Raw genomic sequence first — 25,123 nt, 5'->3', positions numbered from 1 at the left:
TCCTAAGATTAAAATTTTCTGGTGCAGTACAACCAGGTGCATCACCAGCTTCTTTAGCATATTTTTCTGTTTTGGTAATTCTTGTCCCTGTGACAGCTTAAATCTCCCAGTGTTTCCCCTAAGTGTTTACTTTTTTCTTTGCTGCAGTTGCGAGGTCACAGACTGGGTGCTTCTTGAGTGCTTTGTGGTCTGCTGGCTCCAACCATGATATATCTTGTTCCTGAGGCCGCTTGGCCATTGCATGCTGACTTTCACTTCCACTGGCTTGTTTTCCATGTGGAGTTGGGGTAGGTTGCCAGCATCCTAGTATTTTCTTGTACTTTGCACACACACTTTCAAGAGTAGGATTTTCTCTTCTTTTGCCGACAATGTTCTTTAGTGCAAGATTTCCCCCCTTTCCTTGCAGGCACTGGTCTGTCAGTGTGGGATTTTTTTTTCTGCTGGCACTGGTATGTTTTCAGTGCAAGATTGTCTTGCTGCAAGTGCTATTTTCACAGGATATGCAGATTCTCATACCTATTGCTAGTGGTGAATCATAAGATTCCCACCACACTATACTTATGAGACTGAAGGCTTGTTTCACTTCTACTCTTGAGAGACACTTGTGACATTAAAATTAGGAATTATAGACATGTTGTTAACACAAGGATTTTTTTTTTTTTTTTGCCAGCATTCTAGTACATTTCTTCTACTTTGCTAAAGTACTAAAACAGATAGTAGGAGCAGATTATATCTATGCACTCATATCTTTTTGTGGTAAGCAGTATAAGGTCATTACAAGAGATATAACCTAGAGATAGACAACTAGCAGGCACTAAAATAAAGGATATCAGTTAATCACTCCCATAATGATTTGGAGCCAGGTCCATACAGTAAAGACAGTAGAAGTTCCCATATGAATACACCAAAAGTTCAGACGAGATTACATACAAAGTCTTATCTAAATAGGGAATAGTTAAGGATGTATATAAAGAGTAATGTCCAGAAGAAAGAGAATGGTGGTCATAGAACATCCTTTTCACTATGGAAATGAAATAGCAAGTTCCAAATATAGTTTCATAGGATCAGTTAGAGTTTTAGTCAACTACCTAGAAGGCAGTGTTTGCACTGTGTGCCTATTACCATCTAGGTGCAGACTGTCCAAAAACTAAGTGATTCAATTGTTTATGGATAGGGTATATATTAGGAGAGTGACCTGCAACTTGCAGGAAACACAGATCAAACATACATAAAATTAACACCTTTCTACATAGAACATAATCTGAAAAAGTCAGAGGCACTATTGGGCCAATTTCCACACTGTTGAGAATACAACCTTTGGTAACAGTGAATTTCAGATGATTTCCCTAGTTAGTATTAATAAAAGGAAAACTAATCATCATCATCAAATTCCTGACTTTTCCCTAAAGGGATGTACAGGATATAATAGTACTACATGAAAAATTTACATTATTAATAACTTCCTACCTACAATTTTCCTCTAAATCAGTCTGTTACTTGTCAAGACTCCAACATTCTCAGATCTTATATTTCTATCATCTAAGGCGCTTTTTACCATATCAATCCACCTATATCTTGGTCTTCCTCTGGGTCTTTTTCCTGCCAAACTGGCAGAGAACACTTGTTTGTCTAATCTTTCCTCTCCCATTCTGTTTAAGTGACCATACCACCTGAGATTAGCTCTGCTAATGCATTCCTGGATGCTGAAAATGTTAAGTTCTTTCCTGATATCCCTGTTTTTAATATGATATTGACATTGATGCCATCTAATATCTAATCTTTCTCAGGACTCTCATATCTGCTGTCTCTAGTCTTTGGTCAAGTGTTTTACTTCTAATCCGGCTTTCAGATCCATAAGTTAAAACTAGTTTGAACACTGTCTTGTATACAGCTAATTTTAGAGTTTTGACTAATTTCTCTCTTATTCCATATAAATTTATTCAATTGACTTCCTACCATACTAGCTTTGTTGATTCTGTTGTCTATTTCTATATTTAATTTACCATCTTCGCTAAAAATCGTGCCTAAGTAGCTGAAATGGTACAAAGTAGAAGATAGATATATAAATATAAGATCTGACAATGTTGTAGCTTTGACAGGGAACAGATTGATTTTGCATAAAATTGTTCTATAGGTTCTCCATTCACAATGCAGCTGATATTTTCAGTGCTTATGCCTATTTTCATTACCTTTGTCTTGTTATTGCTGACCTTCATACCATATCTATCACAACAGTTATTCAATTTAGTCAGGGAATCTTGCAGACTTGTAGATTTATTTAGAAGTATAATATCATCTGCATAAAGCAAGGAGCTGATATTAACATCTCCAATTTTGATATCAGGTTTAATACCACTTTCCTTTATAATGTAATCCATATAGATAATGAATAACAGAGGTGATAATGTACATCCTTGTCTGACAACAGATTTAACATTAGACCATCTCCCTGTACTTCCTTCAATTCTAACTGCTGACTTACAACTCAAATAAAGACAAAGTATTGCTTGACATAATCATCCACTGACACCATACAACTGTAGTGTTTTGAATAGCTTCTCTCTTTGCACCTTGTCATATGCTATTTCCAAATCTACAAAACTTAAATACAGATCTTTGTTATATTCCCATGACTTTTCAACTATTTATCGTAAAGTGAATATCTGTTCCTGACAGCCTCTATTTGGCCTGAATCCACCTTGTTCCTCACCAAGTTTCTCTTCCACAATCCTTTTCAATCGTTTCTCAAGTATACTAGCATAAATCTTACTAGGAACACTCAGTAGAGAAATACCTCTGTAATTCTCACAATCAGTTTTATTTCCCTTTTTATATATTGGTACTATCAGAGCTCTACTCCAAACATCTGGAATTCCTCCCTCTGCCAAGGCCCTCTGAACTATGCAGTATAGCCATTGTAAAACTTGTATACCTCCATACGTGAGCATTTCTGGTCTGATATCATTTACTCCAGCTGCCTTTTCACATTTCAGACTTTTGATGACTTTTTCTACTTCAAGCATGGATATGATTATATTCCTGATTGCATGCCTGATCAGTGTTTTTTATCACTATACTGGCATCACTGGTAGTTTCATTTAGCAATTTTTTGAAGTAATTACTCCATACTTCAAGGATATCTTTTTCTCCAGTTTTCATATCACCTTTATCATCTCTAATTCCTTTTACAGCATTCTTTCCTCCATTTCTGAAATTCTTCAACAACCTCCAGAATATCTTGCCACCTTCTTGATATTTATTTTCTATGTTCTTACCAAAGTTTCCCCATGACTTTTGTTTAGCTATTTTTAGCTTTCTTACATTTGTCTCTGTATTCTCTAAGAGCACAAGCTGACTTATTTGCCAAGAAATTTTGATATGCTTTCTTCTTTTCCTTCACTGCCAGTTTAACTTCCTGTGTCCACCAGGAGTTGTGATTTTTCTATCCTTGTAGACAACCTCATCACATGCCTTTCTGGCTGAATCAATCAATATTTTCTTAAGAGCTTGCCACTGAATCTCCAAGGTTTGGTTCATGTTCTCAAACTGTTTCATTTTTTCTTGAATAATGTTTGTGTATTTTAGTTTACAGTTCACATCTGAGAGCTACTCAACTTTTATTTGCTTTAAAACTTTCTTACATGTTCTTCTTTTCAATATGAAATTCAATTTTATCCTGCTTAAGACTAAATGGTGATAACTTCCAATTTCAAATCCTCTGTACACTCTACTGTCCTGCACCAGGGAGAAAACATCACTATCAACAATAACATAGTCAATGAGACTTTTCTTATTCCTTGCCTCTTCTCTCCATGTGAATTTGTGCACATTTTTATGTTGGAAAATGGTGTTAGTAATAACCAGTCCATGTCCTGAGCATAAATCCAACAAATATTTGCCATTATTATTAGCTTTGCTCTTTTCTCCAAAGTTTCCCCAAATATTTTTGTATGTCTCACAGTCATTTCCTACTCTGCTATTTAGATCTCCAACAAGGACCAATTTTTTATTTTTCATTGTGTCAGTTGCTTTTTCTAAAGCCTAAAAAAATTCCTCCACTTCTACTTTAGTAGAACCTTCTGTGGGACCATAGGCACAAATAAGTCTCATTGTCCAGTTCCCCATTCTGATATTTGCCCACATCACTTTACATGAAATTGCCTGCCATTCAAGACAATTAGCCTCGCATTTAGTGTTCAATATTATGGCTACTCCTTCTTTTCCTTGATTGTCATTTACTGAATATAACATTTTGTATTTATTGTTCAGAAAGAGCTTGCCAGTTTTGGTCTTTTTTGTTTCAGTCACCCCTATTATGTTGATCTGGTACTTATCTAATTTCTCAGCTAGCCCCATTTCTTTGCCATTCAGGCTTCTTATGTTGATAGTACTGATCTTCAATTCTGGTGATATTGAGTTGGGGTGTGTTTTAGAATTTGTTCCAGTAGCTGACTTTTCGCTGTTCGTCCTGGTTCCCTGGTGAAAACAACGGCGGTCTTGTTTAATCGGGTGATGCCCTAGCCGGCATGAAATTTTGCCATGTTGTACAATCATTTTGTATATTGGTTTAAGCCAATAAGAATACAATTTGGTTGGCTAAATCCCAAATTGTCAGCGCATCCTCGTTCGTTCAGTATCCAGGTAGATACCTAACAGGGTGCACCATGAGAAGCTGAGGATTGGACATTACCCTGGTCGGTTCTCCACATTCCTTTAAAGGCTATGTGGAGGTCTCCTCTCAGTAAAAAGAAAACTCATTACTCAAAACCTCCAAATAGATAGATTCAAACATGGAAGAGATATCTCACCTAGAGGACAAAGGAAACCTAACATCTTCAGTTTCATCTAAACAGACCATAACTAAGCCAATGGAAGGACAAAAATAATTAAATAAATAGAAAAAAAAAAAAAAAACAGAAGTTATGGACTTCCTAAGTGGCTCTGTTAAAAGAGGAACCGGTTAAGAGGAAAAAATAATGCAAAAAGAAAACAAATCATCTAGCACCAAAAAAGATAAGGAATGCAGCAGGTGCTAAAGAGGATGTCACAAAAAATCTCTAAAACTACCTACTGGTCTATTAAAAATGTTTGGAATTTATTATTAAGGAACTGGAAAGTGAAGAATCTATTCCCAAAAAATACTACTGTTCTAGATTTCTAGATCACCTTCACAAACATTAATAAAAAGATTAATAATGAAAGGTGAATATCCTGCACAAAACCACACAAGCAATTGCCGGTAAAACAAATTTATACAAGGGTGGTCTGAAAAGTTCTTGGCCTAACAATGAAAAAACGAATTTATAATTTCAAAATTATTTTTATTTTTCAACATAATCTCCCTTAAGACTAATAGATTTATTCCAGCGATGCTCTAGCACCATTATGCCATCCTTGTGGTGGTTCTCAGTAAGATCTGCAAAATACCCTTCTACAGCTGCAATCATCACCTCTTGATTCGAAGAAAAATGATGACCAGCGATGAAGAGTTTTAGTTTTGGGAAGAGACAGAAATCAGAGGGAACCAAATCTGGAGAATAGGGTGGATGTTCCAACAATTCATAGTGCAGATCCCTTAATTTTACCATTGCCAAAACACCTTTGTAGGCAGGTGCATTGTCCTGATGAAAGATGATATTTTTCTTCTGCAAACCGGGTCTTTTCTCACGAATTTTTTCATCTAGTCTGGTTAAAAGATCGGAATAATATTCCCTGGTTATTGTTTTACCCTTTTCAAGATAATTAATAAACAAAATGCATTTAGCATCGCAAAACACTGATGTCATAACTTTTCCTGCTGATGGAACTGACTTTTGTCTTTTTTGGCTCTGAACAACCGGCTTCTGTCCACTGTTTTGACTGCTGTTTGGATTCTGGTGTGTAATGGTGAATCCAAGTCTCATCCGTAGTAATAAATCAATGCACAAAATCAGTTTTTTTTTTTTTTTTCGTTACAACATTCCAAGCACTGTCTAGAGATTTTTATGTGAGTGCATTTTTTGATCTGCTGTGAGCAAGCGTGGCACCCATCTTGCTCAAAGTTTTTCATTTGCAATTCTTCATGCAAAATATATCCTGCACGTTCTTTTGAAATGCCTATAATCTCAGCAATTTCATGCACTTTGACTCGCCAATCATCCAATACCATATCTTGCACTTGATCAATGATTTCTGGTGTTGTTACACTTTTGGGATGTCCTTCATGTGGATCATCTTCTAGGCTGGTACAGCCATGTTTAAACTTGGCAGCCCATTTCTTAATTGTCAAAAACGAAGAAGAAGAGTGCCCATAAACTTTTATGAACTTCGAATGAATTTCTTTTAGCATTATACCTTCTTTTACAATGAATTTTATAATCACATGATACTCAATTTTATCCATTTCAAGGGATACAGACAACACTTTTGCTTCAGACAGCTGTATAAAACAAACTACTTGATAGAATGACTTGCAATTTCACATGGATGCTTATGACAGACATACCAACTTAGAAAAAATATCTTGCCGATAGTGTTGCCATTTATGATCGAGGTTGAGAACTTTTCAGACCACCCTCATATTGGTCAATATTGCCACATTTAACATTAGAGTATTCAAGTCAGATTTTAAACAATACTATGACTGGAAGTTTATGCTACTTCATAACATTAACTTCCTCTTTATCAAATGAAGGCATTTCTCTTGGCATCAAGAGAAATGAGTTAATACCTTCTTGCAGAAATTTCCGTTAGCCTCATAGTGGTCCTTCAGTAAAAACAAGAAGAGAAAGTGTTCAGAACTGGAAGTGAGAAGTGTTGCCTTATTAATACGTCACCCAATTCTGGGCACCTACAATTTACAATGACAAGTAGAAGTATGCATCATTGCCAATGATTTTAAATGGAAGGGGGGGGAAGACTTTTTTGCTATGCAGGAATCTATTTATTTAACAATCCTAAAGAGCAAATAATCTTTCTCTCAGCTTTACCTACATGACATATCTAATATCATCATGCTAAGGGATTGGAACTGTATAGAATCCCAAATTGATAAGATCAAAGGAGGCCCTTGGATAGTGAACACTGGAATAAGAGAACTGAATATCTGTTGCAAGAACATGAACCTACTGGACATATGGAGGAAGGGAAAATCCCAATGACAGAGAAGTTACTTAGTTAAGTACAACAGTCAAACTTGCCTAGACAAGATTTATATTTCCACAAATTTGTGGAATGATGTTAAATATATATGACATAATAATTTAGCACAAGAGATCAACATTACTGATCATAAACTTATCCTAATCAACCAGGACATTAAAGACAAGACAGCAACTGACCCAGTTCCCAGGAGGATACAATGTAACTTCTCTGAGCTCTTTAAAAATCAACTAGAAAACATATACAACAAGCGGCATACCGCTACCTGAAATTGGGAAAAGTTGTTCTCTTTCAAAACACTCATCAAGCATCCAATATGGGAAGAAAAGGGTCTTCAAACAAAGGCAAATCTCTGCAAACTGCACCGAGAGCTATGTTGGTTTGTAAATGCACAAAGACATAGAAGCAACTGACTGTCGAGGTATCATGAGAGAGAGAGAGAGAGAGAGAGATCAATACACATATTTGCCAGCAAAGGTTGGTTGATTGGTAGAGCCTCTGCTACTAATGGCTCGTAAAAAGTTAAGCAAGTTTGAGCACGGTTAGTAGCTGCAAGGGGCCCAATTGTTTGATGCTGTTGGCACACTCTCCCTCGATGAGTCTTTGGACTCCCTGGAGGTGTCACATAATAATAATAATAATAATAATAATAAAAACTGGAAAGAAAAAGAAAAGCATAGAAAAAGTGATCTCAAAATGAGATTACATCTAAGAGTGCTTTCTACAGCACACAGATGACAAAAACTCAAAAAAGAGAAGGTAATTAGGGAAATCATTCTTAACAATCAGGACCTCACAAGCACCAAAGACATCATGAAGGCTTTATACACAAACACACTATAAACAACTCTTCTCAGATCCTCTGAAAAACAATAATCTCCTTAATTGACCTACTAAAGCTTTCATCAAGCATCATTCTGTTTTTATAGATAGACTATAATACTGGAAGAAATAACAACTGCCTTCAAAAGTTGTAAAAATGGAAACAGTCTGGGATTGATGGACTGGGAATAGAAGTGTACCATAGAAGTTTATACTCCTAATCCTGGTTACTATCTTTAACAACATTTTAATGCATCGAGACATCCCAGCTGGAGACCTATAACTCTAACAAATATAGATTGTAAAATTCTCACAAAAATTATAAATACTAGGATTAAAATCATCTAAAAGAGTTGGTTTGCAGCACACAAATTTATAACTTCCCAAAAGAACAATTGAATTTAATCTGTTTCTCATCAGGGATATTAATCATATAGTCAAGCAGTAAAGCTTCCTCAAGCACTATTGTCCTAAATAAAGCTTTTGACAATGTGTGGTATGAATGCTTGCAATAGATGTTAAAGTCTTCACTAAGGTGAAGAGCAGAGGACTTAAATCCTTAGTGCAGAAAGTTTAGCAATGCTCTGCTATTAGAGGAATAACTGTGGCACTGGTGTTGTATCCAATCAAGACCATTATATATGTGGGTGATATCGTATTAGCATTGAGAGATTCTGACTTCATCTACTGCTTCTTCAGGTTAACAAAAGAATTTAGCAAGAATTAAAGAGCAGTGACATGCATAAATCCAGTAAAAACAAAACTAAATTTTCAGAAATTTTCATCCAACAAACTTGCCCTATGGACTTACACTGGAAGAAGACCCTATAGACATCTTAGGTATACTCAGAAAAGAAACATCACACTCCAAACACACCAGGTCATTAGGAAAAATTGGGAATCTCTCAAACCATGGAAAGTTGAATCAACATCTTTTAGCAGAGCTAGTGCTAAAAACAATAATCTTTCCTCCAATACGTATACTGTTAACACCATGGACATAAATGAGGGACAGGAAGCAGTAATTGACAAAAGATTCCTAAATGATTTTTGGAATTTTTGAAGACAAGAGATTGATAAAGATCTGCTTTTTTTTACCTATAGCTTAGGGTAGTTTTGACTTGAACATTCTGAAAGCCAAATACTTGGTTATCACTCAGCAAGGTCATTCAGAAAGCACTAACATCCACATACTGTATGTTTTGGCATCCTAATCAAATACTTTTTAGGGTTTTCTTTACCTCTATTTGGTGGGTGTTGTCATAAAGTTCCAACAGTGGAGGTTATGTTGCCTGACTACAGTGTGTTGTGCAATGCTATTAGACAGTTTCAAAATACTGACATACTTCTAATGCAAATATATGACCCACAGAAGATCTATTGATACTCATTCAAGTTCTGTCATCAGGTTTACTTGGATATAATAACCAATATTGAAACAGCTTTCAAGAATCTCAGTAAAAGTAACAGATATTCAAAACAGTGTGACCCGACTCGGAGGGCCATGCATGGCTCCCTGTAAATTGGATCAAGTGCTTACGTTATAACTTCCATAAACCTGTATGCAACTGCTTTTTTTTTTTCCAGGTCATTATATCCATAATACGTCAACTCACCATCCATCTCAAAAATATGGCATAAAATCTTTAGTATCCAGAACAGACAAGATTTGTTCTTCTGAAGAATCTCTAAAACAAGAATTGGAAATTATCAAAGAAACAGCTTTATTAAATGAATCCAATAACAACTAAAAAAAAAAATTAACCACTCTCCTACAAATCAACCCACACAAGCCCACAGGACTCCTATACCATATATTAAAAGCATCTCTGAATATTTGGCAAAAATTATGAAAAAAATATCAACTCATTGCTACTTACAAACCCATCAATGAAATTCACAACTTGCTACCTTCTCAAAAGACAAACTCTCACCAATGAAGCTACCTGATGTATACGGAGTACCACGTTCGTGTAACTTGTCTTACTTTGGACAAACAAGATCTATAAATAAACATATCTCTGAACATCAAAACCACATCTGCCTTATCAAACCTAACAAATCTGGAGTTAAAATTATTATTATATGCTACTTGGAGGTGTCATGTAATAATAATAATAATAATAATAATAATAATAATAATAATAATAATAATAATACAGGATTAACCACCAAAATAGCCATATGGATAAAATATATCAAAAATATAAGCTTCATATCTAAGTTATTTCAATAGTATCCAATGTTATATTTACTTCAATGGAAACTTCACATCGTAATTATTGACATGTATACATGTCTAGTCCAGCACAGTGGTTAAATAAGAATTCTTGGCAAGTTTACTTTAAAATTTCTTCACCTAGTTTAAATTTTGTAGCAGTAAAAACTAGAATTTTCTACAATCTTACCTGTATATATGTATGCATGTTCCTGTATCACCAAGCCATACTGTGTCCTCTACAATACACAAACAGGTAAAAAATGCTCCTTCAGATTTTATAGTCTGTAAATAAAATATATACTTTTAAAATAAAGATAGCAAAGAATTTTCTTTATTATTATAACTTTTAATAGGGCTCCACCAAGGGTCAGCTCTGAGCCCCTACTTCTTTGACCTGGTCATGGATGTACTAGTGGAGGATGTCAAGAAGGAGGCACCATGGAGCATGCTGTTTGCCGATGACATTGTTCTATGCGAATCATCCTGAGAGAAGCTTGAAAATACCCTGGAAGAGTGGAGAAAAGCATGAGAATTAACCGGGTGAAGACTGAATATATGTCAACAGAGAGTGACGAGGATATGGCCATACGACTCCAGGGTGAAAGGCTAATTTCAGGGAAGAAATTCGAGTACCTTGGGTCAGTTGTCGAGAGGAATGGTGACTTGGATGAGGAAATACAGCACCGAATAACATGCGGTTGGATGAATTAGAAGAAGATAAGCGGGATCCTATGCAACAAGAGAGTGAGTTGTAAGAGGAAAGCTGTATAAGATAGTGGTGAGGCCGGCGATGCTCCATGGTGTGGAGACATGGCCTATAACAAAGGCACAGGAGAGGAAGATGGAGGTAGCAGAGATGCGGATGTTGAGATGGATGAGTGGTGTGACAAAGAAGGACAGGATAAGGAATGACTACATCAGAGGGACGGTTAAGGTGGGACCAATTGGCAAGACGATACAAGAAAGTAGGCTGAGGTGGTTCGGACATGTAGAGAGGAAGGGCGAGGAGCATGTTGGTAAACGAGTGGAGTATATGGAGTTGGAGGGAAGGAGGAAAAGAGGCAGGCCCAAGCTCAGGTGGAGGGATAAAGTGACAGAGGATCTTAGAGAGAAAGGATGGAGTTCGAAGGATGCCCTGGACCGGAGAACTTGGAAGAGGAAGGTTAAAGATCGGTGCGCCGACCCCGTTTAACATGGGATAAGGCATAGTGAAAGAAGAAGAAGATTATAACTTTTAATATTTTTTTTTTTTAATGTTGAGCCCATACATAAGAGGTTGGTTGATTAACCTCTAGGTATGATTCTCTTCACCGAGTGCCTTGGGTGACTGGCATGTTTACTTTGAAAAAATTAGAGTGCTTAAGAAAGCATAATGCCAGAATAATGGTGAACCAAGGTCAAATAATGGTGAATTTCACCATTATTTGACCTTGGTTGTATTTCATTGGTTTTCGGAACACGAGGTAAGAGTAAGAGGTACAGACGGGGGCATTTGGCAAATTCTTGGACCGTTGCAAGACGAACTGCTGCAAAATAATTTGCCATGAATGCTTTCATTAATCAAGAACAAAAGTTAGAATGTATACTGTACCATTTTTTAAACTATTTCAAGTTTGGTTGGTTTGCTGATTTGTGGTTTATTGGCACAAAGACAGCATCATACCAAAGGTTACAGCAAAGTCAAGATAATAACAAATATTAATAGCTAGATAAATTAGTAAATAACATGTTATGATATTTAAAGTGTAAAAAATTAAAAATTGCATGCAATTTGTCTAAGTCTGATCTGCCTGAATGTATGGCTCAGCAAGATTAGTAAAAATTTTATTCCTTTCTTGAGTGAAATACTAACACTCAACCAGAGCATGGAAATGGTGAAGTGTGTGTTTTAGTGGTCACATATGGGTGGGCCATCAGTCTTCAATAGAAAAGAATGTGCAAGATAACTATGATCTAAGCACCTAGCAAGAACAACTTCTTTCTTCTGTTCCTATGGGCACTGTGAGAGGAGGAAGCTGATCTTTTGTAGAACGGATAATTATAGCAAGTTTGCGGTGGGGTTTAAATGCTGTGTGTAGATATACGGTTTACCAAAAATTCACAAACCCAATTCCCCACTAAGACCTATAGTAGATGCCACTAACGCACCTTGCTACAAACTGTCAAAACAGCTGGCCAACTCTCTGACCCCCCCCCCCCTCACTGGACTTTCCACATCCTATGTAAAACACTCTACCCATTTTAAAACCCTAATAGAAAATCTAACCTTAAATAACACAGACTTATTGGTAAGCTTTGACATCTCCTCATTGTTTACCAATATTCCCTTAATTGATACCTTAACACTCTTAGAAAATGTTTTTCCTTCTGACATCTTAGATCTATTTTCCTTTGCCATCAATTCTGGTTATTTTTCTTGGAAGAACAAAATCTACAAGCAGATAGAGTGAACTGCAATGGGTTCTCCCCTCTCACCCCCTTCTTGCCAATTTTTATATGGAAGATTTTGAAAAACAAGCCATAGACTCAGCCCCTCTCAAACCTTCTATCTGGCTAAGATATGTAGATGATGTGTTCTTTATTTGGTCTCATGGCCCAGACACATTAGGCTCCTTCCTCATTCACCTGAACAACCTACATCCAAGAATCCAGTTTACAATGGAAAAGGAAAAGAACAGTTGTTCTTTTCCTTTTCCATTGTATTAAAAAACCCTTCCTAGACACCTTAGTTACATGCCTTCCTAACAGTACACTTTCCTTCACTGCATATAGAAAACCTATGCACACAGGCAGATACATTCAAACTCTCCAACTCTCCCACCACCACCCTGCTCAACAATATGGCATTATTAAAACTCTAACCAAGAGAGCCCACAATCTTTGTTTCAGTGGAACCGCCCTTACAACTGAGCTTGACCACAACCACATATACAACTTTCCTCTCCAATGGCTACAGCGATCACAGTATTAAAAAAAAATAAAAAATAATAATCAGTTCCTCCCCCATTTCCCAGTCCTCTTCAGAAAGAGTTTAGAAATGCCAGCACCATACCCTACATCCATGGCACATCGGAAAAATTAGCCAAGATTTAAAAAAAAAGTACAACCTACACACAGCATTTAAGCCCCACCGCAAACTTGCTACCCTTATCTGTTCTACAAAAGATCAGCTCCCTCCTCTCACAGTGACTGGAGTTTATAAAGTACCCTGTTCCTGTAAGCTGGCATACTTTGGACAGATAGGCAGATCAGCAACCATCTGCCTGGAGGAACACCAGTCATACATCTGCAACCACGACTATGGTCAGTCAGGCCTGGGTGACCATGTCTTGGATACAACCCATAGGATCTCATGGAAAAAAACCAGCATGCTCCACAACAGAAAATTCAAAAAAGAGAGGTTATTTTTAGAATCAGCAGCAGCTCTCAGAAATCAACCAAATCTTAATAAATACGGTTGCATTAAGCTTCCTAAGATTTAGGAAACACTTATCATCAGAGATCCCACCTTACATTCCAGGCCACCTACAACCGCCCTTAGAGGGTGCTCCACCTACATAGGACTTTAGAGTCACCCACATGGTTGGGCTTAGTATCGTGTGGTATTTGTATATATGTTACATTAGTTTTTTTGTAATCCCTGAAGATGTCTCAGTGACTGAGACAAAATATACAAATACCACACGATACAATGAATACAATACATTAAGCCTCCAACATGATGTCCACACAGCACTTAGGCCTCTACACACAAAAATCTGATCCTGACAGCATCTATGGCCTGAATCCAGCTTGTTCTTCACCAAGCTTCTCTTCCACAATCCTTCTCAACTGTTTCTCAAGTATACTTGCAGAAATCTTACCAGGAACACCCAGTAGGGAAGTATCTTTGTAATTCTCACATTCACTTTTATTTCATGAGAGCTCTACTCCAATCATCAGGAATTTGTCCCTCTGTCCAGGCCTTCTGAACTATGCAGTGCAGCCATTGTAAGACTTTTATACCTCCATACCTGAGCATTTCTGGTTGAATATCATCAACTCCCACTGCCTTTCAACATATCAAGGTTTTGATGGCTTTTTCTGCTTCAAATATAGATATGTATTCCCAATTGCATAACATTAGACATATCCACAAAGAAATGTGTTTTGCATTATGGGAGATACCGAGATAGGAGTGTTGGTAGCTTGCTCCACCTTTGCAAGGAGTGCTCTGGTGTTGTACCACCTTACCCCAGTCCTGAAGATACTTTCAGGTGCAAACTTTGTTTGCTCACACTTGGATAAAGGATTAAACTAAATTTATTATACTCTAACCAAGTGAAAAATAAACTTTCAACATCTTTCTCTAAATCCAGAGCAATTTATTAAAAAAGGGTGGCATGCCATTTGGCAACTCCTATAGGTAGAGATGACCTGCTAATGCTTCTGCCTGGTATCTCCACTTGGGCCTGGCTCCCACTGAAGAGACCTCAATAAAGGTCGAAACTAGTCTGGGTTGTGGCCCTTCCCTTAATGCATAACATTAGACATATCCGCAAGGAAATGTGTTTTGCATTATGGGAGATACCGAGATAGGAGTGTTGGTAGCTTGCTCTACCTTTGCAAGGAGTGCCCTGGTGTTGTACCACTTTACCCCAGTCCTGAAGATACTTTCAGGCACAAACTTTGTTTGCTCACACTTGGATAAAGGATTAAACTAAATTTATTATATGGGAGCTGGAAGCTTGTCCTTGGGAGAAGTGAGAACGGTGGAGATTTTTCCGATGGAGTGAAAGGCAACAAAAATATACAGTGATTTTAAAACTTTCACTATGTATTCACTAATGACATGCACATAAGAGATAGGAATGTGAGTTATTTCTTCTGTCAGAGATACTATAACTGTTAAAAGCTTCTTTGATGAAAGAATCCTTAAACCATTAGATAAAAAAGTGGAATTAATATGCTGTAATTTTTTTTGCAAAAGTTCGTCTGAAGAACATAAAGAATGGACATGATGTATTTAAGTCTTAATAGTTCCGGCCTTTTGACTAGGATGGTGATGAGATTCAATGTGAATATAATGGTCTGTAAGTCTTCTGAAAAACTGAAAAATGTAGGCTAACATCTGGTTGATGAAGAATTAGAAGATCTAAAAAGGCTAATTGTTTATTTACTTCTTTTTCTAAGGTGAACTGGATCCTGGGATGAAGTGCATTTAATTTGGAAAGAAGCTGCTGTAATTCAAAGGAAAAGCCATTCCAAATCACAAAAATATCATCCACATATTTGTGTCAGAAGAAATGTTATCAAAAATACATTGTTCAAAGTGTTCCATGAAGAAGTTGGCAATAGTAGAAGAAATTAGGATTGCTTATGGCTGTTTTTTGATTTGTTGATATAATTTGTTTTTAAAGGAGAAATAGCCAGAATGTATTACAAAATTAAATAGTTGAACAATATCCGAAGGAAATTCTTCTTGAAGTAATTTAATGGTGTCAGATAAAGAAATATTAGTAAACAAAGACACAACATCTAAACTAGTCATAATATCTCAAGCATCTAGATGAAGATCAGAATTTTTATTTTTAAAATCCAAAGTGTTTTTTTTTATATAAGTAGCAGATAGAAAGTGAATTAGAAAAGAATTTAGAAATTTTATAAGTGGGACAGCCTATACAGTCTATGACTGGTCATAATGGAATACCTCATTTATGAACTCTGGGAAAACCGTAAATCTAGGTGGATAACCAAAAAAGGTTTTAAGCTTTTCTTTTGATCTTCATCCCAAATAGAAGCATTATCGATAAGATAATTAAGTCTGTTTAGTTGATTACAGGTAGAATCAGATGAGAAGGACCTGTAAGTTAAATAGTCTTGAAGCAAAAAAGACATTTTTCTCTCATATTCTTTACTATCATGAAAAACAATAGTAACTCTCTTGTTAGCCTTAGTAGTAATTAGATTGTTATTCTTCAATGATTTCAGTATTTTAAATCCAGAGAAAGAGTGATCAGGATGCAGAGGCTTGGCATTAAAAAGAATTTTTGCACGTTTGAAATGAATTTTGTTAGCTGTTTTTTGAGGTAAGCATTGACGACCTCTATCTATACTATGAAAAAGTCCATAAGGGGTATCTCATTGGGAGAAATGGCAAAATCGTGTCCTTTTGATAAAACAAAAAGTTCATCCTCTTTAGTGGACAGTCAGAAATATTGATGATGAGTCTATCCATATTACAGATGTTATGAATACTGGTTATATGAGTGGTTTACAAGTGAATCACAATTATGCTTTAAATTATCACAAGAAGCATAAACGCATGTAGGTAAGAAGTTGATGCAATGTGTAGAATAGTGTTAAAAATTTCAGCCACTAATACACATACTAAAGCGTTCTTGATGCAAGTTCCTGAGGAATCTAGGGAAGGAGTGTGTGGGAGTAGTTATCAGCGATATAATGGATAGTCTGCACAGCACCACACATGCAGATGTAATAAGTGGGCACAGCAGCCTTGGCTGGTCCTAAATCTGTTTAGTTGGCTCTAGAGGTGTTAAGGTAGGATGAATCCTGGCAGTTTGATAGTTGGATCTATGATCCAGTGCTTGTTTGTAGTTTGTTTTAGTCTTCTCCACCAGTCCTGGGGACCATCTTGTGGTATTTCCACACACCATATGGGAGACCAGGAGGTAAGGCAGTAAGCCGGAGGTGGAGAGATATCTTGATGTACAAGAAGGTACCATTATTTCTGGTTTTCTTCATTTCTCTGATGGTAGCTTCTTCTCTTCTGAAACATGGAGGAACGATGTGGGATAGAGGAGTGGATGTTAAGGTACCAGAGATGGTTCCATTGATATGTTAAACTGTATGCCATGAGAATAGTGTAAGGACTTTGGCTCCAAACTGATGAACAATACTCCGAAACAAGAAAGACCAGAGCCTCTGGACACTGCTGTTCTAAGAGGCAAGGCATTACCCCAACTTCTGCCTAATAGCTTGTTTATGATGTTCCTGGCAGATATCTTTAACTTAGTTTTTTTCCAAATGTTTTTAGTAAGTATGGTCAAATGTAACAAGGAAACAAGGGTTACTTTCATGGATTAGAGTCCTATTGCAGAAGTTTATTTTTAGTTTTCTACGAGTCTCATAGTTATTTAGGTGGAAAGAAGAAACAACAGTTTTGCTGGGATTAGGAGATAGTCCACAGCTTCCAAAGTAATTTTGTAGTGAGATCAGATCTTTACTGATTGTTTCCTCAAGGCCTTGGAAGGTACTCTCTTGGGTGGCAATAGCTATGTCACCATCATAGATAAAATTTCGACTAGCTGTTGGAAGGATGTCACTTGTTTACAGGTTGAAGAAATCTAGGGTGAGGATAGATCCTTGTGGCAATCCATCCCGCAGGATAAATGTTCTGCTTTTTTGCGAATTCAGATGAACCTTTATTTTATTTTATTTTTTTTTTTTCCATCTCAGGAAGAATTAGAGGAAGTGTCAGTAATGTTTATATGCCCAGGAAAGCTGATGTTCTGAATCTTATGAGAAACTGGTTATGTGGTCAGCAAAATCCATTCATTACATACTTACTGGCAATATGCGTTGTACAAACCTGGAAAGATGTATTTGATAGAAAAAGAGCTGTAGAGATTTAAATAGAGTGTCGTGGGTCTTTCAGAAACATACTGGACTGGACAAGGCCATATAAATCTGAAAGATTCAATATTATACTACTCAGGCAGGAATGATTTGAAACACAGAGGAGGAGTATCTGTCATAGTCCACAGATCACTTTCCCACAGCATTGCAGAAGTTAAACCCATTTCATCCAGAATCATAGCCATTAGACTACAAGCAAAAGAAAGAAAAACTTTTATTAAAATAATAAAGCATATGCACTTGATTCATCACATCCAGAGGAAGATCATATTGATTATTATCAACAACTACAAGAGGAGATTGAAAAGAACATACAAAAAAGATTTGCTAATAATCATGGATGATTTTAATACAAAAGTTGGACAATATTCAGATGACATGCATGATGTAATGGGGAAATTTGGAATCAACAGAAGAAATGAGAGAGGAGAGCGAGAGCATCTGCTTGATTTCTGTAAAGAAAATCTCATGGTTGCAAACAGCATGTTTTACCATAGACCTGCTCACAATTACACCTGGACTTCACCAGACTCAAATACTAAAAACTGCTTAGATTACTTCCTAATTTGTAAAACTGTAAAATCCTTTGTTTTGAAAGTCAAAACCCTTCATAGTGCTGAACTGAATGATTAAAATTTCATTTAAAAAAAAAAAAAAGTAAAGCACTTCAAACCAAATCTGCAGAAATTCAACTTGGATACTGTTAAAAAATTATCTCAAAATGTGATGCTAAAGAACATGTGAATAAACTATATAATGACCAAAACAGAATATATTACAGAAGCCTACAAAACCAGCTAGACAGGAAGTGCCAAAATAGAAAAATAGATTGGCTTAATGATAAAGCAGACAAATGTATACAGAAGCCTATTTATGTCATGACTCCAAATTTCTCTATTCTATAATTAAAGACTTACTAGAATACTTACTTACAATTAAAGACTTACTTAAAGACAATTAAAGATATACTTCGACATGATGGACTTGTGAAAAGAATAAGTGAAGGCAAAATAGAGGGGAAAAGAAGAAGAGGCAGACCAAGGAAAAGCTTTCTTGACCAAGTCAAAGACAGCACGGGTTTGAGGAGTTACCAGGAGATTAAGAAGAAAGCCAATGACAGAGCAGAATGGAGGAAATTGCTGCTGAGCTACCAGTCCCAAGACTGATGCAACTGATGATGATGATGACAATTAAAGAGATTACCAAAGACTATATTCCTCCACCTCTCACAGCATGAAAGATTTGCAAGACAAGGTAACTGGATATATTACAAAAATGGAACACATCTTGTACAATTACTTATCTAATATCTTTACAGATAAAAGCTTTCACCCACATGTACCAACCAGTGAGAAAGGTACAGCACCCATAATCCTAGAGGAAGAAGTAACCCTTTCACTTAATCAAATGGAAATATCAAAAGCACTTGGATTTGATAAAATACCCTCATAGTTCTATAACAATGGTGGACCTGAGCTTAATTAAACAACTAATCAAACTTTTCAATAATATTCTTTTCACTTGGACTATCCCAAATTATTGGAAAATAGATTAAATCTTGTTTATACATAAAAAAAGGTGATGTTCAAAAATGTAGACCAATTACTCTTCTTTGCCACTCTTACAAAATCTTTGTGAAAATAATACAGAATCATCTAAATAACATTTACAAACAGCTAATAGAAGAAAAACAAGCTGGCTTTAGAAAAAAAAAAAAAAACAGATCAAAAGGGGGAGAGAGAGAGAGAGAGAGACCTTTGTTGCTGTTTTGTGAATTATAAACAAGCATTTGATTCTGTCAATAGAGGAAAACTACTTATTCAAATATTAACAAAGAAAAACACAGACTTTGAAATACTGAGATTTGTTTCAAACTACTATCAGAATACAAGTGCAGTAGTTCAATATAAAAATATCACAATAAAAAATAATTTTTGAAATTAAATGAGGAGTTACAAGGAAGCCCACTCTTCCCATGCCTTTCTAACATTTTTATCCAAGAACTCATTAAATAATCATTGTCCTCAACAAAAGGAGTAAAAGTCAATGGAAGACCAATCACACATATCATGGGAATACAAGAGGAGCAGGGAAATGGGGGGGGGGGGCTTGGGTGGACAGGGAGACATGGCATAGAGAGAGAGTGAATGTTGAAAGTGGCAGTGAATGTGTGTATGAAGATGGGGTATATTGCAATATGGGTGGAGAAGTGGAGATTGAGGAAGTATATGTGGTAAGTGGAAGTGAATGTGTGTATGAAGATGGGGTATATTGCAATGTGGGTGGAGAAGTGGAGACTAAGGAGGTTGTATGTGGTAAGTGGTGATAAAGGTGATTTGGCAGGTATAGTGGGGAAATCACAACCAACATATGGCTTGGATAGGACTGGCTATAGACCTAAAAATGAACTGTTGTATTTGTTTACAAATGCCAGAAGTATCAGAAATAAAGGGGATGAAATGGTTTCAGTGATTGAGTTTCTTCTTCTTCTTCTTCAACCTTTTGGTTCTGTCCACTGCTGGACGAAGGTCTCCCCCATGGTTTTCCAGATCACTCAGTTTTCTGTTGATGCAGGAGTGAGATGGATGGGAAATCCATCTCACTCCTGCAATTTGTTCCAGTTCATCCCTCCACCTTCTTCTCAGTCTTCCTCTTTGTCTTGCTCCATCCATTGGTCTCCACTCTGTTGTTTTTCTAGTTCATCTCCCGTCACTGCATCTGGCAATATGGCCAGCCCATCTCCACTTAGCCTGTTTAATGTATTTTACAATATCTATAACACCTGTTTGAGATCTTATCCAGGTATTTGTCTTCCTATCTCTTAATGTTATTTTTAACATACTTCTTTCCATGCGATGTTGTGTTGTTCTCAGCTTTTTGTTTAAGGCTTCTGTTAAAGTCCATGTTTCTCCTCCATATGTTAGGACAGGAAGTATGCACTGGTTGAAAGCTTTCCTTTTTAGACTCATAGGGATATCACTTCTGAATATGTCTCTCATTTTCCCATAAGCCATCCATCCAAGGTGAATCCTTTGTTCAATCTCTTTTCTTTGGCACTCCCTCAAAGGATAACAATTGGTCCAAATATACATATGAAGTAACTTGTTCTATTTCATGGTTTTCAACTTTGACAGTTCTATGGTTAATATATTTATTCATCATTATTTTTGTTTTTTCTCTATTTATTTTTAATCCAATTACTCTGGAGGCTTCATTTAGCTGATTTAGCCTTTCTTCAAGATTATCTGCTATTAGGATAATATCATCTGCAAATTTCAGATGATGCAGCCTTTCTCCATTTATGTTTATTCCTTTTGTTTCCCAGTCAAGGCTTCTAAAGCCTTCCTCTAGGGCAGCTGTAAATAATTTGGGAGACATTGTGTTGCCTTGCCAGATGCCTTTTTGTATTGGGAACTTTTCACTGTTTTTATATAATTTAATTACAGAAGTTTCATTACTGTAGATATGTTTTAGTGTTTCAATATATGGTATCTCAGTTACCTGGGTTTCAAGTGCTTTTAGTGTTGCAGATGTTTTAACTGAATCAAATGCTTTTTGGTCTACACCAGGCCAGACATAAGGGTTTATTGTATTCAAATGATTTTTCAATGAACTGTCTTAATGTGTCAATATGGTACAAAGTATTGTAATTCTTTCTAAATCCAGCTTGTTCACAGGATTGCATTTCCTCTAGTATAGATTTTATTCTATTATTTATAATTTTTGTGAAAACTTTATATATGGTGGGAAGTAGGTTATAGGTCTGTAGTTTTTAATTTCTTCCTTATTGCCCTTTTTAAAAATTAATATTAGAAGTGAACTGTTCCAATTTTTTGGAATTTTTCTCTGTTTTAGGCATTTATTAAAGAGTTTAGTCAGCTGTTTGATGACAGGAGTTCCTCCCAGTTTTAAGAAGTCCATAATTCCATCTTCTCCTGGGGCCTTTCCATTCTTCATTTCTCACAGTGCCATTTCCACTTCGCCTTGTAAGATCTCAAGGGCATCACGTTCTTCCTCACTCGAGTTATCCATAGATGATTCTTGGATGTCACGGTCTTTGTCTTCATAGAGTTCAGTTTAAAATTCCTGAATTCTTTTGATTATTGCATCTCTATTTTTTATAAGTTCACCATTTTTACTTCTTACAGCAGCTATTTCCTTTGTTCCAACTGATAATGTTCATCTTAGTCCAAGAGTTCTAGGACCTTCATATTACTATTGTTTCTTTAATTTTCCTAGTATTATTATGATCTAATTTATGTTTCATCCTTTTACGTATAGTTTTACAAATTTCCGCATATTCTATTTTATTGGTGTCATTCAAATCTCTTTTCATATCTCTTCTTTTCTTCATCAAATCTAAGGTTTCCTCTCTTAGTTTTTCCTCTCTTTGGTGCCTTTTTACACCTCTTATTTCTAGTGCACAATTCAAGATAGATTTTGTTAATATTTCAGTAGCATCATCGATGGGAGTGGCTGTGTTTAACTTTTTTAGTTCATTTTTGAGTGATTCTCTATAACAGCTTTTATTGTGGTAGAGGTTTTGTAGATTCACAAAATTGGACTTTTTTCTTATGAGCTTATTCCATTCCCATTTTTTGTTGATCCATACTTTTTCCCTTACTAGTCTGTGGTTCCTGTATTTGAGTTTATTCGTCCCCCAAATCATTGGAATAAGTGAAACATGGTTAAATGAAGATGATATCATAACGGGAATAGAAATAGAAGGGTACAGTATTTTTCGTGAGGATAGAAAGGGCAGGAAGGGAGGGGAAGAGTGCTGCTGATGATAGCAGGGGAATTAAGTCCACATAAGGTAGACATGTAAGAGGAAAATAGTGGTAATGGTTATGAGGCAGTGTGGTGTAATGTGGAGGTTGAGAGGAAGACATATTTAGTTGGATGTTGCTATAAGCTTGGGAATGTGGAAGGTGGTGATGAAGAAATGTATAAGCAACTTGGATTAGTGAACAAAGGAAGGGTAATTATTATGGGTGATTTTAATTATGGCTGTATATATTGGAATGAAGAGATAGCATTTGGGATTAAGGAAAGTGAATTTCTTGAATTCTTGAGAGATAACTATCTCAGGCAGCATGTAAAGAAAGGCACATGAGGATCAAGAGTTCTAGATATCGTAATTTCCCCAGAGGATGTAATTGTTAGAGGGATTTCACATTTTCCTCCAGTTGATGAAAGTAATCATGAAGTAATCACCTGTGTTGTGGCTAGTTATATGCAGGTTTTTGCGAGGAAAGGATACATGTGGAATTATAAGGCCGGTGATTATGACAAGCTTAGGAGACAACTTCGAGCTAACATGGAACGAGGAGTTGAGCGGTAAGGAAATAAATGCTGCATGGGAACTTACAAAGAAATACATAACAGCATCAATGTATGAATGTATCCCAAAGGCCAAAAGGCTGAATAAGGTTGGATGAATGTGGAGCTTAAGCATGAAATCTGGAAAAAGAAAGTCCTTTGGAGGAAGTACAAGATGAATAATGGTAATCAGTCACATGAAGAATATAAAGAACAAGCCAGGAGAGTGACTCAGTTAGTAAGGAAAACAAAAGTAGAGTATGAGCAGAAATTGGAAAATCAAGCTAAGAAAAACCCTAGAGTTTTTTTTAGATATGTGGCAAGTAGAAGGAAGAATGATCATGGAAAGATGAAGTTAAGGGATGAAAGTGGTAGAATGGTAACTGCTGCAGAAGACATTGTTGAGGTATTCAATGATCAATTTATAAGTGTGTTTCATCCTGATCAGGATGGAATCATGAGGAACTTAAGTGTAGAGGACATAGGAGAGGATAGCTTAATTGTGAGTGAGCAGGAGGTATTTGAGGAAATAAATACCCTTGATGTTAATAAGGTGATAGGATTTGATGAAATATCACTACGCATCTTAAGAGAATGTTCCAGGGAACTGGCAGTAGCATTGGCATGCCTGTTTAACAAGAGTTTTGCAACAGCACAGGTTCCAAGGGAGTGGAAGGAGGGTAAAATTGTTCCACTGCATAAAGGTGGTGATAAGGCTGTAGCTTCAAATTATAGACCGGTCTGTATATCTGGAGTTGTGGTTATCAGTATGGGTTTGTTAAGGGGAGATCATGTTTCACTAACTTACTTATGTACTATAACAGGAGATGCATATACAGTGGTGTACTTGGATTTTGCAAAGGCTTTTGATAGATTGCCACATGACAATCTCTTAATTAAATTGAAAGAGATGGGATTGGATAACAGACTTCTGTGTTGGATCAGTGACTGGCTGTCAGATAGGTATCAGAAAGTTGTATATGGGGGTGCAGTATCTCGAAGGAGAAGGTCACCAGTAGTGTGCCACAGGGGTCAGTTTTAGGGCCATTTTTGTTCAATTTGTATGTTAATGATATTGAGTTGGGTTTAATTAGTGATATCCAGCTGTTTGTAGATGATGCAAAACTGGGGAGAGTAATGCACAGTCAGGCTGATATTAATGCCTTACAAGAGGACTGGAATAGATTGCATGAATGGGCAGGTAAGTGGAACTATCAGTTCAATGTTGCCAAGTGTAAGGTTTTGAGATTTGGTAAGCAACGATGGGATGCCAAGTATACACTTGGTGGGGAAACTTTAACAGAAGTAGAGATGAAAGATCTAGGAGTGATGCTGGACAAGGACCTGAAATTCAGGGGTCACGTTGCACAAGTTGTGAAAACATCACATCAAATAATGGCAATGATGCGGAGAACCCTAACATGCAGAAATAGAGAGGTTATGATTCCATTGTATAAGGCCTTGATCAGGCCTCATATGGATTATTGTGCACAGATTAGGTGGCCGGGTTTTCATGGTGACAAGGATATGTTGGAAAGGGTACAGAGAATATTCACATAGGTAGTCAGTGGTCACTGGAATGTGGAGTACGATGACAGATTGAGGGAACATAAGTTGCAGAGCCTCGTGAATAGGAGGAAGAGGCGGGATATGATTGAGACATATAAACTGGTCAGGGGTTGTTATCAGATAGACATGGAAGAGATTTTTCGTAGAATTGGAGAGGGAAGTAGAGCAAGAGGTCATTGCTGGAAACTGTATAAGGAGGGTGCGAGCAAAGGAGTTAGAAGCAGGTTCTTTGCATGGAGGGTGGTTGGTAAGTGGAATGCATTGCCTGAGTGTGTTGTGGATGTGGACACATTGAATCAGTTTAAGACGCAGTTGGATGAGCATTGTATGCAATAGTGAGTACTTCCCACGATGAGTCTCTGACTCCATGGAGGTCAGGTGTTGATAATAATAATAATAATAATATCATAT

The 25,123-nt window shown here is 36.6% G+C and overlaps 1 protein-coding gene across 2 annotated transcripts in view; it reads right to left on the bottom strand.

The window, feature by feature from the left end:
- Positions 1-25,123, bottom strand: part of LOC150094209 (leucine-rich repeat serine/threonine-protein kinase 1-like) — an 803,235-nt gene that overhangs the window by 78,920 nt on the left and 699,192 nt on the right. For both annotated transcript variants that reach the window (XM_090412317.1, XM_090412318.1), the window contains exon 30: positions 10,371-10,465. In XM_090412317.1, the coding sequence (XP_090268443.1) occupies positions 10,371-10,465 (95 nt within the window). The remainder of the gene's footprint in view (positions 1-10,370; positions 10,466-25,123) is intronic.

This window comes from Typopeltis vanoorti, chromosome 22 (genome assembly GCF_054136105.1).
Source record: "Typopeltis vanoorti isolate ZY-2024b chromosome 22, IOZ_Tvanoo_1.0, whole genome shotgun sequence".
Lineage (NCBI taxonomy): Eukaryota > Metazoa > Arthropoda > Arachnida > Uropygi > Thelyphonidae > Typopeltis > Typopeltis vanoorti.
Note: the sequence above shows the minus strand (reverse complement) of the source record. Positions and strands in the feature narration are given on the sequence as shown.